The following is a 17588-nucleotide window of genomic DNA, read 5'->3' as shown; positions in this document are numbered from 1 at the left end:
CAAACATACAGAGCTTGAGATTTTTATGGGCTAATCAAGTGGGAATGTCTACTTGTCAATTATATTTCTGGGACTGAACTGAGATGTCCATGCTGGAAAAAATTTGACAGTTAATCAGTGGACAGAGAGCAGTTGAAGCCACAGGAATATATGCCACCCACTGACAGTTTACCAAAGAAAAGGGAAGGAGGGCACTTCTGGTTCAGAAAATATGGCAGACCAGAAACTTGAAGACCCACTCACTGAAGACACATAAAAACGTTGGACACAATGCCGCCAATCTTTTCCTGTTTTTTTACAGGCACCTTTATTGTGGTATGATTCCTGTAAAGTAAAATACACATATTTCACATGTACTATTTGATGAATTTGATAAATGTCTACACCCAGAAAACCATCACCACGATCTAGATAGCTAACTTTTCCATCACTCCCCAAGAGGGGCACTTTTCGAATTCCCATATTTATCCCTTCCCATCCCCTTATCTCCCTGGTAACCGTAAGTTTGTTTCTCTATGTCTGTGGGTCTGTTTCTCTTTTGTAGTTAAGTTCATTTTTGTCTTTTTTAGATTCCACATATAAGTGATATCATATGACATTTTTCTCTTTTTCTGTCCTTCACTTAGAATGATTATCTCTACATCCATCCATGCTGCTGCAAATGACATTATTTTGTTTTTTCATGGCTGAGTAGTATTCCATTGTATAAATGTACTACTACTTCTTTATCCAGTCAGCTGTCGATGGACATTTGGGTTGTTGCCATATCCTGGCTATTATAAATAGTGCTGCTCTGAGCATTGAGGTGCATGTGACTTTTTGAATTAGAGTTTTCTTCTGATATTTGCCCAGGAGTGGGAAGGCTGGATCATGAGTTAAGTCCATTTTCAGTTTTTAAAGGAACCTCCACACTGTCTTCTCTAGTGGCAATGCAGCCCATTTTGGGAAAGCAGAGCCATGCTCAGAAAGAAACGGGTATTTCTAGGGGCCAGAAATGAAGTGCAGTGAGTGTGGCCTGTTCAAGAATCAGACGACAGTCTGCAAGGGCTGGAGGAGAGTAACAAGGTTAGTGTGGTACAGGTAGGATTCAGACCAGGTGGGGACCTGACAGGCTGGGATAAGGAGCCTGGACTTCCAGTCATCCCTTGGTAACCATGGGGCACTTGTTCCAGGACTCCCCCCTGACAGCAAAATCCATGGATGCTGACTCCTCTTGTATAAAATGGCATAGGGCTTGCATGGAACTCATGTACATCTTCCCATCTACATTTTTTTTATATATACAAACACTTTTTATTGAGTTATAGTCATTTTACAAAGTTGTATCAAATTCCAGCATACAGCACAAGTTTTCAGTTTTACATGAATATACACATATATTTGTTGTCACTTTCTCTTTTGCTGCATCCTCCTGTGTAAAGTATCTCCAGATTACTCATGGTATCTAGTAAAACATGAATGCTATGTAAGCAGTTGCCGGTGTTTGGCAAATTCAAGTGTTGCTTTTTGAAAGTTTCTGTTTTTCCTGAGTATTTTCAATCCACAGTTAGTTGAATCTGCTGGATAGGGAGCCCCTAAATATGCAGAACTCCCAAGCTCCTCCTTCCCACCTCCTAAATCTCCACTGCAAGCACTGAAGGGGTCCAAACATAGAAGAGCACCATCTACCTGCTGGAAACACTGAGGAATTCCGTCAGCGTATGTAGCACAAGAGAGAAAGCTTAGGGCCAACTAGTGGGAAAGGGGGGCCTGCCTGGAGAGGAAGGAGGAAGGACCGCAGTGGAAGGCATCTCGTACTCTTACTGGAGCTAGCTGATAGCAGTGAGGGACGCCGAGGAACTGGGGACGCGTCGCATGGGGGGCGATCCTGGCCGCCAGGTGCAGGGTTCGCATAGCTGGGACCCAGTTTGCAAAATCAAAATAACAAGGGGGGAGAGGGGCTGCCTCAGCCCCGGGATCCTGACAAAGGCCACAGCGCCGTGACCCCAGCTAATGCGGCTCCCCTACTAAGCCAGAAAATGGAAACTCTGAGCCAAGTTATTGCAGATTCCACCACAGCCACACGGATAACTAGATCTCTAACCTGACAAAATGTAACCACCAGAAACAGGAATCTTTCCTTTTCCCTTCCTTTGGACCTTTGGACAGGGAGCCACACATCTTTGAAGGGAACCACATTTAAACCAATAGAGAGCTCAGTTTTTCAGGAATAAGCATGGAGAAAATGAGTGGTGTGATGGTTTAAAGCGGAAGTCAAAGTGGAAGCCCATCTGAGAAATGATAAAAACGTGCTTCTCAATGAATTCGAGTTATGGCAAAAAGAAGGAGGAATGTTAAGGAAATCTCTATTAATATCCATTCACCATACAGGACTAGCCAGTCATAAAAAGACAGCACCTTAAATTAAGAATATTTTTTTTTTTTGGTGATGAAAAACAATGCCTTAATTTAAAACAAGGCTTAGGCTATCAACAACACGCTGAGTGTTGTTGATGAGGAGAACATAAATCTGCATATAGTTATGTAAGTGTTCCAATTCCACCGCTCGAAAAAAATTAGTCAATCATGTGTCCAGTTGATTGGGAAATCCCGATAAGTAAATAACTCAAAAGTGGGAAAGACATGGGAATAAATAATGGTAGTGAGCAATGAAATCCAAGATGTTTATACCTATATTTTCTTTGTTAATATAACAAACTTAAAGCAACTGTCTAAAAAGTAGCAACTGGAGCACACACACACACACACACACAATTTGGAACAGCAGAGAGGTAAAATATGCTAAATTTATCATTATTGAGGAACAGGATCTAATAGATTATATCATTTTTGAGACTCATAAGAATACTGGTCCAATTTCATATAAAGTTATGAACTTAGAGATGATTTATAAAAATTTAGAGAGAATTTTCATTAAGAGGCAATATAGCTTCCAAATCACTGAAGAGAAAATTAACAATAAAAAATTAATCTATGCAGGTAATATGGAGGAAAACAGAGCATATTTACCACCCAAAAATAAACCACAAAATGGATAAAATATATGAAGCAATGATTTTTAAGACACGTGAAAATGATCATCCACTGGGACCTTGTCCTGCCACCTCTATACCAAGGCTGCTAGGCCTCCTACTGCCATCACCAAGGATGTCCACCTGGAGGCGACATTGCCTCCCTCTGCTCCTAATACAGAGCCACTCCTGAGCAGTCCTTTTCCAGGTTTTGGCAGGCAGCTCCCAGAAGTTCTCTCATGGGCCTTGGTCCCTTTTGGCCACCAGCAAAGGGATCAAGGATGAGCAGTGACCCTGCTTCCTCATCCATAATCTAGGAACCCAACTGATTTCTGAGCAGCCCTTCACTCTTGTCTGCTGTCTGGTACTCTCTGCCTGGCTTCCCAAGTCCCTGACTTGGGCAGCCTGCACGCTGCCCACAGCCCATCAGAATCTGTACCCCCGCCAAGCGGTCACGCATGATCTTGAGCAGGGCTCCAGGCCTCTGGAGCAGCGTGGCTTGGACTGCGTCCTGGTCCTGGGCTCGTGAGCTCCATGCCCTTGGTTGAGTCAGTTAACATCTCTAAGCTACAGTTTTCTCATCAGTAAAATGAAGACATAATCAATATGGAAAAAAATCAGAATCTGAGGGGGACTAAATTTCTGGTTATTGAAGATTATTTTAAATTTGAATTATACAACAAAGAACATCATACAATTTTTACTACTTCATAATTCTAAATGAGAGCTTCTACTATTAAAACTAATGCATGCACGTACACACAAACACAAGTGCAGACACACTGGCTCTGCTCCACATACATCCCCACGAGCACACACACAGAGTCATGTACCACACACACACCCATAACATACAACCACACACGTCCTCAGGCACGCACACACACACAACATACAGAACCACAAACACCCCAGTTGCGTGTGCGCACGCACACACACACAGTCATGTACCACACACGACCAAAGGTGCTTGCGTGCTCACACACACATCTTACTCACTTTGGCGTTATTCTAAATCAATTTACAATTGAGGGTCACAGTGTCCATTGTTTTATCCACTCAGAAGTTCCTGATTTTGGAGAGTGAAGCAGGAGCCCTTCCTCTCTGGAGAGGGTCTTTACCACTTACAGTCTCAGTAGAGCCAACATAACTGCTCTGGACCTTTGGAAGTGCAGGGCCAGAGCATACCTGGGAGCTCACATCCTATACATGTAAACATGTTAAGTGCAGTAGGTTCTAAACTCCTGCCTTTACAAATATACATTCATTATAAGGGGGAAGGCCAGGTTCAAATTTAGAATTCCCAGACACAGGGGAGTCCAGCAAAGAAAGAGAGCATGTGGGGAGAGCTGATTCCCAGTCTCTGACCACTAGCCTGACCCTTTTCTTCCCAATGTTGTGTCCATCCCTTGCCACAAGGGGCCTTGGATGTGCACAGGGGGACACTCAGACTTCACGTCCAGGCTCTGCTCATACCCTCTATGCAAACAGCTGCCCTTTGGCCTCTCTGTGAGTTCTGGGAATCTGAACTCCTGGGAGAGCTGGTGCAGGCACTAGAAATGGGTCAGGGGCTGCTGAGGCAGGGGATTTGGGTTCCTAAGTTTCTAGAGCATGCGATGGAGCCAATGACCATGTCCCCTTGGCCCTGCAGACTCCACCCCATGGAGGGCGTGGCCAGAATAAGTGTCAGGGCCAGAGGGACCCTCTGTAGCCCAGGAACCAGGGCAGCGGGCCCCCTTGCTGTGATCTAAAGTCAGAAGCCCTAAGGAAAGGCCTGAGGGGACTGTAAGCTATCTTCATTCCCATTAATTAAAAAAAATAAAAGTATACCACAGGCGTGGGTGGAGAGGGTTTTGTTAGAACAAGGGAAGGCACTTGCCAAGGTCTGGCCATAGAGGGCTGGTGGGTTTGCCAGGTTCATGAGGAACCAAGAGGCCGTTAGTCTCCACTGGGTCTAAACACCTCCTGAATTCCTCTGGGTGACACTGAAATGCAGTGAGAAATGGAACTCTTTTAAGTTGTTAAAATCTTCATGGCGAGACATTCAAATCTCTCCTCATTCTTGGCTATGAAAGCACGAAAAACACAGGCCAGAAACTCATCAGCCTGTTGGTTGTTTCACTATCAGTCTGGTGCTCCCTCTTGTAGGAGCCTTTATCACAACACCCAGGGCTGACCCGGCTCAGGATTATAGCTGATTTTTCGCAGGTGGCATCACCTGCTGGTGACACAAAGCAAGCACGTTAGCCGCCTCCCAAACACTGAGTTTCCTCCTGGGAGGAGCCTGCAGACCCCCAGTCTAGCCTCTGCACCACGATGCTCCTTAGTGCCACTCCCCTCTTGCTGCCCTGGCCTCTAGCTCTGGCCAGAACTTCGCCGGATTGTCGATAAATGTCACCCATATACCACGTCTAAGCTTGGGGTCCAGATGTGACCATGGTACTTATTTTCTTCCCATCGATGGATTGTTTGATATTTGTGTAATCATGTCGGCAGGAAGGCCAGTACCGCCCTCTTGAGGCATCCCCGAGCCACCTGTCTGTAACTGTCCTAGCGCCCCAGGGGATCGTGTCTAAAGCCTGGCACTGAGACACGATGGCAGCTGGAGAGACAAGAATCCACTCCTGCTGTGGCTTCTGCTGAGGCTCGGTGTGGCCATAAAAATGGATCCCACAAGCACTGACGTCACTTGATTCGCTGCAGGGATGCTCCCACATGGCCCCGTTCCCCCCAGAGACCGAGTGCTTTCTGCTTGTTCCCGAAGGCCCCACCCCCGTGGGGGCACTGGGTCCAGTGGAGCGTCCAGCCTGGTTCCCCGCCAGCCCTTAGGGCTTTGGTGGGGCCTGGAACATCAACTACCCTCCCCTTAGGGGCCCGTTTGTCCTTTCCAGCCAACAGACCTAGGTCATAAGCACTTTAACTCACCTGAGGGTGTTTTCCTCACTTCAGGGGCAGTGAGGACGGGGCTTCTTCACACTCCAAGTGCCCCCAGTCTGGATGCAGACAGCCTGGCTCTCCCCTCAGTCCTGCAGGTCCCGGCCACACCTCCTGCTTGTCACTGATTCTGTGCTGGGTTGGCTTCCAGGACAAGAGGTGCACTCTGCCCCCCGCCATGGCCCCTCCAGCGGTGACAGATGCGGTGGACAGGCAGGTGAGCTGGGGCCTGACACCGGCCCGCAAATCAGTGCCCCAGAGGCTGCTGGTGACTAGAGGGACCACGGGGCAGAAGGCAGCATGGGATGGGAGGAGGAGGAAGGTTCAGGATAAGGAGATGAAAGGGGGAACGGATAGCACTGTGAGGACCTCGACCATGAAAGGGAAGAGAAAAGACAGTGACAGCTGGAGTAGTGTCGGCGTTAAAAGATGCGGGCTTTCTAAAAACCGACAACATAATGCCATTTGCAGCAACATGGATGCTCCTGGAGAATGTCATTCTAAGTGAAGTAAGCCAGAAAGAGAAAGAAAAATACCATATGAGATCGCTCATATGTGGAATCTAAAAAACAAAAACAAAAACAAACAAACAAACAAAAACAAAGTGTAAATAAAGGACAGAAATAGACTCACAGACAGAGAATACAGACTTGTGGTTACCAAGGGGGTGGAGGGTGGGAAGGGATAGACTGGGATTTCAAAATTGTAGAATAGACTACACTGTATAGCACAGGGAAATATACACAAAATGTTATGATAACTCACAGAGAAAAAAATGTGACAATGAGTGTGTATATGTCCATGAATAACTGAAAAATTGTGCTGAACACTGGAATTTGACACAACATTGTAAAATGATTATAAATCAATAAAAAATGTTAAAAAAAGATCTGGGCTTTCTCATTTAATTTTATTAATTACCATTACATATAGTGACATATACTTTATTTGATTAAAGACTAGGTGCCATATCAAATAACAGGATATAGTATGTTATTATTTATTAAATAATACATAATAATAGATATACTAGCATATTATGCTCTGTTTATTTATTATTAGATAGTATATAATACATATGTAGGTATTTATATACATAATATATAATTCATGCATCTATATAATATATAACACATAACAATTTAGGATTATGATTAATATATTTTATAACAAGATTACATAACAATAATGATGTAATATTACCCATTGTACGTCTTGGTTCATGACACATTCTCACCTTAGGTGCCTGTCAGAGGTATTTATGTATTAAAAACTATATTTTAAGAAACAGTTGTGAACCTTTCACCCAGCATCAGAACAGGACTATTGACAGTGACATACTGTGTCCTATCCTGCTCTTGGCCTCTTCTCACAGGAAGTAACCAGCATCCTGAATCCTGGCTTACACTTGCCTTGTGTTACTTTCACACACACAACATTTAAGATCAGTTAAAACAAGTGAACAGCAGGTACATGCAACGAAGTGGATGAATCACACACTCCATGTTAAATTGAAAAAGTAAGCCCTAGAAGGTAGCCGATAGTGTGCTATGCTTTTAACTGTGTATATATATGTCAACTAAACTCACTGAATTAAGAACAACTACAGCTAGCGTCCAGGTGGGAGAGGGACAGAGAAAAGGTGAGGTGAGCAGATTTGCTGCAGGTGAGCGAGTTCCTTTCCAGTGACATGCCATTCTCTCTGAAGCAGGAGGCAAGGCCATCTGCTGGGAGTCAGGGAAGAGACAGAGGGAAGCTTAGAGGTGTGCAGAGAGCAGAGAACGTTGACACCACTGAGTGGTAAGTGGGGAAATGTGCTCACTAGAGAAATCCTGGAGGATTGCCTGGCAGTGGCAACATGGTGGGCATTGGTTTGATTGTCTTGGAAATCCTGTGCTGGGAGAGCCTGCTGCCTGCAGGCTCAGAACAAGTAGAGCTGGGTGAACCGAGATGGAAGTCGGCCTGGTGAGGAACTGAAAAGGTCAAGGCTCAAGGGGGTTTTGTCTGTCATAAAGAGAGTGCTGACTGTGGATGCAGAGCCGGAAGGTGGGGAAGTGGAAGTAAGAGGAATGTGGACAGGCAGGAAAGCAGACGAGTCAGCAATTGATGCCCCAGTGAGGGTGAAGGAGGACCAGGGAGGCTGGTGGAGAAGCAGCTGGACGGCTAGAGGTGGGCACTTAAAGGAGAGAGGCTGGACCTGGGGTGGAGACACGCCCGGGTATGAGCCCGGGGGTAGGGTGAATGGGGGGTGGCTGGCTCAGGCTGATGGAGAAGAAGACCCTAAAATGACCATACTGGGTGGAGGAGGGAGAATGAACTTTGGCGTCTTGATGGTAGGAGGCGAGGCAATACAGAGCTGGTGGTCCAGGTGCTCCTGGCTGAGGCAGATGAGCAGGGAGGCCAGGGTGGCAGGCACTGCTAGGAAAGGATCTGGGTTTTCCATGTGCTCCTACGAGGGGAGGAGCAATCATCTGAAGGGGGAAAGTGAGCACAAGGAGGCCAACCCAGCCTCCTGATCAAACGGGGGGGTGTGAGGGGGCAAAGTGTCAACTCCAGAGATGGTGGCCCAGGAAGCATGGACCACGGGTGAAGTGAGGGGACACTCAGAGAAGAGAGGGAGAAGAGTCTTCTGGGTGTAGGGGGAAGAGAGGCCCCAGGACAAAGGAGCACAGAGGCACAGTGATGAGGATGGACTGGCTCTATGGTGACACTGCAGGGATGGCTGGATCTTTGTCCTGAGGGCTTAGATTGGGGGGACTACTGGCCTCATGAGGACCCCCTCTCAGCAGCCTGGACAGACGCTCCCTCTTCAGAGAGCTGTGTGGCCACCACTGTTTCCGGAGGGGCTCTGCCTCCATCTTCTCTTATCAGACTTTCCTGCCCAGCCCCCGACTGCCAGCGAGGGAGCCTGGGCCTCGCAGCTCTTTCCCGTGGAGGGACACAGGCTCCTCGGAGAAGCAGGCTGATCTTTCTTTTCTCTGTAACCCAGGGCCTAGCTAAGCGCCAGCCCATGCGTGGGCCACGCAGGGGCTCGGATACTTACTAAACTAACTAAAAGCAGTAGAATAGCAGAGCTGGAGGAAGTGACCACTGAGCTCACAGAGTTCACTACCCACACCCCCATTCTACAGATGAGGAAACAGAGACCAAGCGGTGAAGCAGCCTTGGCCAAGGTCACGCTGCTCCTTAATGCTGGCCTGTGTCGGGCATGCCAAGTGATGAGCTGCAGTGAAGGGCCTGAGAGGGGCTCTGGGGCCAGACAGCTTGGGTTCAAGTCCCAGCTCTGCCATTTACTAGCTGTGTGATTAATGACTGTCCTTCCTGTAAAGTGCCACCTCATTGGTTTGTCATGAACACAGAGTTCCTGGAACAGCAGGACAGAGTTCTGTAAGGGTTTGCTGTTGCTTTAGTTACTATTATTATCACCAAGTGAACCCTGAAATGAAGAACAAAGACAGCAAGAATTTTTATTTTAAAGGATTTTAAAATCCGATGATGAATGTTTGATTTAGTCTATTCAAGTTTACATTTGACCCTTACTAACAACTACAGAATGGATGACTTTTGAGGAAATGTTGCTTCATGTCTTTAATTCTCACTAACGACACAGGCTATTCAACAGGAAGCAGTTTCTTTTCCAGGAAGAGGGACAAAATGTTAACAATATCTCGGTACCTCTCGGTCCCCAGTGAGTTGGTTGTGACCTGTCAACCCAACTTTGGGGAAGTGCCCGCTCCCCCTGGGCTCGCTGCACTGCCCCGTGGCCTCCAGGGGGCGCTGTACCCCCACACGAATCCAGTCTCTTGGTTCATATCTTTGCTTCAGATCCCTCAAGGACTGCCCATGCCCCAGGGCCCCATCTGCCCCGCCAGCCTCGCCTGCTGGACTCCAGGACACCATCCTGGGTCTCAACCATCCTCTGTTCCTACGCCCTCCCCACTACTCTTCAATTTGTCCTTCAAGTGTGGGATCCTGTGGCTCGCCACCCAGCAGGGGTCTCGCCGTCCTCCACCTCGGGGAACTGCATCGTCCTGCACGGTGCCTAGCGAACCCGTGTGGAGGCAGGAAGAATACAGAACAACAGGTGCTCAGAGGGGCTGCCTTTCCCACTGCAGGGGCCCTGGAGAGCTTTCTCCCGGCTGGTTATTCACAGGCTCTGAAGCTGTGGAATCTCGATCTCACCAATTTAAAGGGCATCATCACTAATTACAAAGGCAATCATTTTTTCAGTAGCAAAAGGAGAAAAGACTTTGTGCCCCGCACCTCCAACTTTCTTCCTCCGCCTACAGAGGTGATTCTCACTCTCTGGGCAAGGGTAGAAAGCAACACACAGAATATTATTTTTCAATGTTTTTTTCCCACTCTGAAGATTGCTTTCCCAGAACCGATGAAGGCTAGGATGGTTTGGCTTCCCTGGACTGAGGATACAGAGGCACAGTGGGGAGGGGGTGGGGAGATAATTCAGCATAATTGAACCAAACAGAGACATTAAAAGGTTCTACTCTAAACAGAAAGGAAGCAGGATGCTATAGAAATGGGAAATCCATAGTTGAAAATGCAATAACGAGTTACAAGAGAAAAAACATGAATATGTAAAAAAGAAAAAAGTACATCAAAATACAAAAAGGTGGGAATGGGAGACGGTAGCAAGAAAAGATAGATTTTTTTCTCTTTCTTTTTTTTTTCTCATTATTCTTAGGATGTGTTGGAGCCTACGTGATTACCAGTCTATAGGAAATAGATATAGTAATGGGTTGATATACTTGAAAAATAAGGTAACCCCAAATCGAAAGCATACAATAGAGTCGCAAAAAAAAAAAAAAAAAACAAAAAGAAACAAACTCAAAATGGCTTAAAGACTTAAACTTTAGACAAGACGCTATAAACCTCTCAGAAGAAAACATAGGCAAAACATTATTTGACATACATCTCAGCAACGTTTTCCTAGGGCAATCCACCCAAGAAACAGAAATAAAAGCCAAAATAAACAAATGGGACCTAATTAAACCTATCAACTTTTTCACAGCAATAGAAACCATAAGCAAAAAAAAGACAACCTATGGAATGGGAGAAAATATTTGCAAAAGATGAGACTGAACATGGCTTAACTTCTAGACTATATAAATAGTTCATACAACTTAATAAGAAAAAAAATAAACAACCTAATCCAAAAATGGGCAGAACAACTAAACAAGCAATTCTCCTATGAAGATATACAAATGGCCAATAGGCATATGAAAAAAGGCTCAATATCGCTCATTATCAGAGAAATGCAAATCAAAACTACAATAACTTATCATCTCACGCAGGTCAGAATGGCCACCATTCAAAAATCCACAAACCATAAATGCTGGAGAGGCTGTGGAGAAACGGGAACACTCCTACATTTTTGGTGGGAATGTAATTTGGTGCAGCCACTGTGGAAAACAGTATGGAGATACCTCAAAAGCCTAAAAAAAGACTTATCATTTGATCCAGCAATCCCACTCCTGGGCATATATCCAGAGGGAACCTTCATTCCAAAAGATACCTGCACCCCAATGTTCACAGCAACATTGTTTACAATGGCCAAGACATAGAAGCAACCTAAAGGCCCACTGACAGATGACTGGATAAAGATGTAGTATTTAGATATAAAAGAATATTACTCAGTCATAACAAAGAAGGAATTTATGCCATTTACAGCAACATGGATGGACCTGGAGATTATCACACTAAAGTGAAATAACTCAGACAGAGAAAGACAAGTATCATATGATATCACTTATATGTGGAATTTTTAAAAATGATACAAATGAACTTACTTACAAAACAAAAACAGGCTCACAGCCTTAGAAAACAAGCTTAGGAGTTTGGGATTAACAATTACAAACTACTATATTTAAAACAGACAAACAACAAGGATTCACTGTAGAACACAGGGGAAATTGTTCAGTATCTTGCAACCTATTATGGAAAAGAACCTGAAAAAGAATAGACTATGTATATGTACAACTGAATCACTATGCTGTATACCTGAAGCTAACAAAACAGCTGTATATCTGAAACTAACAAAACATGGTAAATCAACCACATTTCAATTAAAAAAAAAGATAAGCTCTAAATACCTTTATTCAAAGAAAATCTTCAACTCTTACCTCTTACAAAAAGTAAAATGGGAAGCTTGAGCAGGACCAAATTATACTGAATGAGAGGTTACATACCTTCTCCAGCACGTGGCCCATGCTACACACACATTGTGTTTTCCTTCAGCTAAGAATGGCCCTTACTGCCCAGGGAGAGAGTCCTGCTGGGACAAGGCCTCTGTGGCAGTGGCCTCCTTGTCACCGCTCCATCTCACCAGGAGGCCAGGGTTTTAAGAGGGGAGGGAACACAGAGCTCATACACTTCAGATCTATTTCCTGAGAAAAACTATGGAAAGACCAAATTCACCTGCAGTGCGGGAAACATGAGCAGGGCCCCTAAGCAGACCGACAAGCCTGAAGCAAGACGGCCCGATGTTCACATCGGAACCAGAACAACAACCGTCTGGCCCCAGTTAAACGATCACCATCTCACCTGCAATGAACTGTTCGTACTCAGTGTCAGGGATGTTTCTGTTGAGACTTGAGAGATCAAAAAGTCAGACCAGGGAATCCGGACCTGGTGGATGTCCAGGCTCTGCCAATGGTAGAGGCGGCCCCAAGGGGGTATCACCAGCACCGACTCCTCCATTTTCAGCAGGGTCTACAGGAGGAAGGCGATGTGGATACAGACGCTCCTACAGAGGCTGAAGCCCTCTAGAGGGTTGACGTCACACAGAAGGTAACTGGCAGGGAGCAAAGGAGAGCGGGTCTTCAGGGCCAGGCCTCTGCACAGGAATCCCGGCTTAGATAGAACAGATACAACGGGAATCCCTGCACAGCACATGGCCTAGACTCAAGACACGTTCAGCAGCTTCTGGTTTGTATAGTGGAGGCACTGCCCACCCGTCTCCATGTGGCCAATTACTTCGAGTCCGGGAGCACATGCAGAAGACATCTTGGCATCTGTCTAACAACGCTAAGCACCTGACTAGTACCTGAGCACCCGTTCTCCAGGGGCTCTCAAGCTTCTTGGCCTACAGACCCCTGTACACTCTTAATTACTGAGGACTCCAAAAGGCTGCTGTTTATGTGGGTTAAATCTATCAATAGTTCCTGTGTTAGAAGTTAAATAAGAACTTTAAAAAATGCTTATGAGTTCATTTAAAAATAATAACAACCTACTACCTGTTACCATTAATACTCTTAAGCAAAAAATAAGTATATTTTTCTAAACAAATATCATTAATGAGAAGAATAGCAGTGATTTTAATTTCTGCAAATCTCTTTTGGACTGGTGAGAGCTGAATTCTTTCTGCTTCTACATTCCCTGTTTTGTGATATCACAGACCAGGTTTTCCCTGGAAAAGCCCACAGGAAACTCGAGAGTGCAAGAGTGTGCAAAAGGAAGGTGACATACCGGCGTTTCTACGAAAATAGTCTTGCATCTCAGGGGCCTTGGACACACTTTGATAACTGCTGCCCTACCCTAGGCGAGACTCTCCTACACAAGAGCCAGGCAAGGGTCCTGGCTTCTTTAATGAGTTACCGCAGCAACACCCCTCCCTTCTATGTGTTAATGTTTCCCACAACCTCCATTACTGCAGATGAGGATGTAATCCTCAACTGGGGCCTCTAATCCCAGAAGACTGCCAACCTTGAGAGGGAGGGCCCATCTACCATCCCTACAGCCCGCACAGTCTATTTTGAGTCAAGCCCTAGATAACTGCTAATCGGCACTGACCCTTGTCTTATTCCTGAGGTTTATCGAAGGATCCAACATCTGGATGGAACTGAATTTCCCTGCAGATAAACAAGGCTGATAAACCCCACCGTTCCAACATCTGATTCTGGGGCTCTTCAAAACCCGGGTAAGGCCCCGCTTCATAAAAGACGGATCCTCCGCCTGCCCTTCCCGGGGGTTCTGGGAGGCCGTCGGCCACCCAGGGCTACCCGGACTCGCGGTCCCAGCCCCAGCGCCCGAGGGGGAGGAAAGCCCGAGGCTGTGCCCCAGCCCTGTCCCCCCCGTCCCCAACCCGCTCCCCGGCACCACAGCCCCTCCCCGGCAGCCACACCAACCCGGATCCCACCCCGGTCCGTGTCCACCGGCCCCGCCAAAGGCGCGGCCGTACGTTTACCGTCTGTGGGACGCCGCCCCAGACAGGATGTCGGCCGCCGACTGACCAGGCCAGAACTAGTCGCCCGGCCGAGCAAGCCGCCATCCCCAGCAGCAAGCACCGCCATGGTCCCTGGCAGCTGCACACTTCCGGAGCCCGCTGCCCGCCCCAGAAGCGCAGGCCGGCCCGCGCGGAGCGCGGCGCATGTAGCCATGGCAACGCCGCGGGGCCCTCCCCTAGCGCTTGCGTCTGCGTCCTCCCGAGGCTAGACGTGCGAGGGCAGAACTTGCGGAGCCAATGGGAGCCAGGGCGCGGCCAGGACGGGGGTGGGGGGAGGCTTATGGGGCAGCTGGGCGGGGCCGCGGCGGGCGGGGCCACGCGGACGTCCTCACCTGCAGGTGGCGCCGGCCGGAGGCTGGGGCGGTGCTGCCAACTGTGGGCGGGGCGGCGCGGCGGCGGGGCAGCGGGGCAGCGGGGCAGCGGGGCAGCGGGGCGGGGCACCCTCACCTGTCCGTGTGCAGGGCTCAGCCTGGGCTCCGCGGCCTCCGCTTGCACCGGACGTGGACCCAGGCTGCCGGTGGGCAAGATAGAGGACTGAGCCCAGGCACGCACGGCTGGCCAGATAGGGCACCTGAAGTGAAGATCCGCCAGGCCCGCTGCCGGCCTTGAGTTCGCGCTGCTGGGAAGTTTCCAAGAAGACGGGATCTGTCCCAAGAGGGGAGGTAGGGCAGGGGTGCCAGAGGCCGGGTGAGGTGCGGTCTTACAGGAGAGCCACGGTGAGAGGGTGCAGAGCAGCCCCTGTGTTGGCGGGGCTAGGAATTTGGGGTATGGGGTGGGGATGGTGTGTGCCATGCTCTGTGGTCTCCCCAAGAACTCTCACCCCCAAGCAAGGGACCCTGCTCCTTCCAGCCTTCACTGCATCCCCTGCCTTCCCCAGCACCACCGGCCCTGCCCCCGGAGTGTCCCATGACCTCTCCCCACACCGGGCACTGTCCCTGTTACAGGTACTGAGCTCCTGGTGGTTCTAGCCCGAGGGTGGTGGCTGTATGTGACCAGTTATTATGCCTGGAGACTTTGTATGAAACCTCAGACCATAATGCAGGCGTGCACAGAGGCCCCTCAAACAGGATTCCCTGCATGGCCCTCCCCACCACGCACCCACAGCGCAGCTGCCACACCGGGCAAAGCCTGCCAGAGGACCGCTGGTCCCTCTCCTCCTGTCCCTGATCAAGAGTGCACCGCCCACACTGCTGGGTATTTAGGGGGCCTTAGAAGAGCAGCTGGTATTTTCATGGGCAAATATTTGCTCTTTTGGGAAGATTTGAGTGCAAAGGGATGTAGGGTATGCTTTTTCTGTTGCTCTGGAACTGGTGACTAGGATGCAAACTTAAGTCAAAGCAGTTTTTAGAGAGAGCCGCAAAATATCTAACCCAAAGATCACTGTTCCCCAGCAAAGGCAACACCACCTGGCCGGGTGGGGGTCCTGGTGCATCTTTCTGAAGGTTGGGGCTTGCACCCTCCAGCTGTGACAGAGCCCGAAACAGCTCTGAACACGCTCCAACAGGCTTTTCCAGCACAAACTGCCTTTATTTTGAATCTGGGTGAAGGAACCAGCTGAGAAACCTGGGTAAATCTTCCTGGGTGTAACCAGGCCGTTTATGCTGAATGAAAGAGCGGCTCTCCACATGCTAACATCTTAGGACTGAATGTGTGTCGAAGCCTTCATGCATGTAGCGTGTTGGGAACAGCGTTTCATGGTGAGGGGAACTATATAACTTACATGTGTATGGGGAAGCCCTCACTCCAACAGGCTTTTCCTGCGCAAACTGCCTTTATTTCGAAATTGGCTCTTGCTGAGAAATCTTGGTAAGCGTTCCTAGGTGTGACCATGCCCATTATGCTGGATGAAAGAGCGGCTCTACACTTGTTCACATCTCAGAAATGAATGTGTGTGGAAGCCGTCATTCACGTAGCGTGTTGGGAACACAGAGTTTCGTGGTGAGAAGGACTATGTGAATTACATGTCTACGATGAAGCACTCGCTCGAACTGGGTATTCCAGCGCATACTGCCTTTATTTCGAAACTGGCTTCTCAGAAGACCTGCGGTCTCCACTGCAGGTCTGTCTCCAAGCCAGGAATGACCTGGGAGAGGTTTTATGAGTCTTTAAGGGAAAAAAAAAACAAACAAATCTTTAGACAAATTACTGAAAGTAACTTCCAGCTTTCCCGGGAAAGCCCTCTTTCCAATGTTTAAGGCTAGTTGACAGGGTGTCAAGTTGCCTAACCACTCACATCTGAGCAACTGCTAACTCTCCAGCTCCCCGCAGCAGCCACCTGTGGCAACTTGGCCACGAGAGGGCAAGAAAGCTCTTTCCCCACGCCAGCGCCAGCGTGGCTTGGGAAGCAGTGGAGGCTGAGAGAAAGGGCCCCGCCCTGAGGTTTGGGGGGCCTGCAGCCACAGCCAGAGGAGCGGGGGTTTTCAGAGTGGCCCAGCAGGGAAACCAGGCAAAGCCGACTGGCCCAAGTCTTCCCTGCCCAGAGAGCCCCATGAACTGCTTTGGGCCCCACTACCCCATTTGGGCCCCCTGCAAAAAGGTACCACGGGATCCACACCTGAGAAGGCAGAAGGACGGCCCTTTGGCCTGTGGTCCCATCAGATGTGTCCTGTGAGACCTGTGGCCACATACCTTCCTTGTCTCTCCAGGTCACTGAAGGGTCTGTGCTGGGCACCTTGGTGGTCAGGGACATGGGAACAACTCTAAACTCTGAAAAAGGACAGAGAGACTCTTCCTGGAAGCAAGGATTCCAGGGAGACGCCTTGCCCAGAACAGGGGGACTGTGTCCTGAGTAGACCCCTGGAGGCAATGTGGGGCTGTGGGGTCCTCTTCAGAGAAGGGAGCAGGTGTGCTTTCCGGGGGTGGGGTCCTGCTTTGTCCAGTCATGTCCTTGTGTAAGACTCATTTACAAACACCTCCCAGTCCACCTAGGGGTGGCCCCAGGGGTGGGGGAAGAGGAGGAGAGTGAAGGGTGCAGACTTAGGGCCCCCTGACCCACACAGGGAGCCAAGGGTCAGTGGGAAAATTTTGGGAGTCCAGTGCAGGGGTGGAGGACGAGCACTAAGAACATGCCAAGTCGTGCAATAAAGTGACCCGTGACCACGAGACACAGGCGGCCGTACACCAAAGGAGGGAGACAGAAATTTAGACCCAGGCTCTGAGAACCTTGAGAGGGGCTGGAGGGTCCCAGGAGCCCTCAGGAACAGCTCTTCTAGGGGCACAGACATCCCAATACACACATTTCTCATGGATGCTTTTTGGGGTGCAGAGTGAGTTACCAGGATCCTGAACTTAGTATGGAATCCCACCCCCTTTTCATCAAGGTTCCTGGCAATAAATTGCTGTCATTTGTCCCTGGACATGCACAGGGGAGCTGACTGCTGTGGGGGTCACTGCAGGACTAGAAT

At 48.5% G+C, this 17588-nt stretch overlaps 2 protein-coding genes and 1 long non-coding RNA gene across 3 annotated transcripts in view; 1 reads left to right on the top strand and 2 right to left on the bottom strand.

Moving 5' to 3' along the window:
- Window positions 1–17588, top strand: part of LOC116661728 (anoctamin-6-like) — a 408020-nt gene that overhangs the window by 223009 nt on the left and 167423 nt on the right. The gene's annotated exons all lie outside the window — the stretch shown is intronic.
- LOC116661736 (GDP-fucose protein O-fucosyltransferase 2-like) overlaps window positions 9353–17588 on the bottom strand; it is a 97651-nt gene continuing 89415 nt past the window's right edge. Inside the window, exon 3 of the mRNA XM_032474267.1 lies at window positions 9353–9381. Within this exon, the coding sequence (XP_032330158.1) occupies window positions 9368–9381 (14 nt within the window). The 3' untranslated portion in view covers window positions 9353–9367. The remainder of the gene's footprint in view (window positions 9382–17588) is intronic.
- On the bottom strand, window positions 12012–14399 carry LOC116661750. Its single transcript, XR_004317677.1, has 3 exons — window positions 14146–14399; window positions 12504–12724; window positions 12012–12356 (listed from the first exon to the last, which is right to left on the bottom strand). It is a non-coding gene; the product is annotated as an uncharacterized LOC116661750 (long non-coding RNA).

Source organism: Camelus ferus, chromosome 36 (genome assembly GCF_009834535.1).
Source record: "Camelus ferus isolate YT-003-E chromosome 36, BCGSAC_Cfer_1.0, whole genome shotgun sequence".
Classification (NCBI taxonomy): domain Eukaryota; kingdom Metazoa; phylum Chordata; class Mammalia; order Artiodactyla; family Camelidae; genus Camelus; species Camelus ferus.
This window is presented reverse-complemented; position numbering and strand designations above follow the sequence as displayed.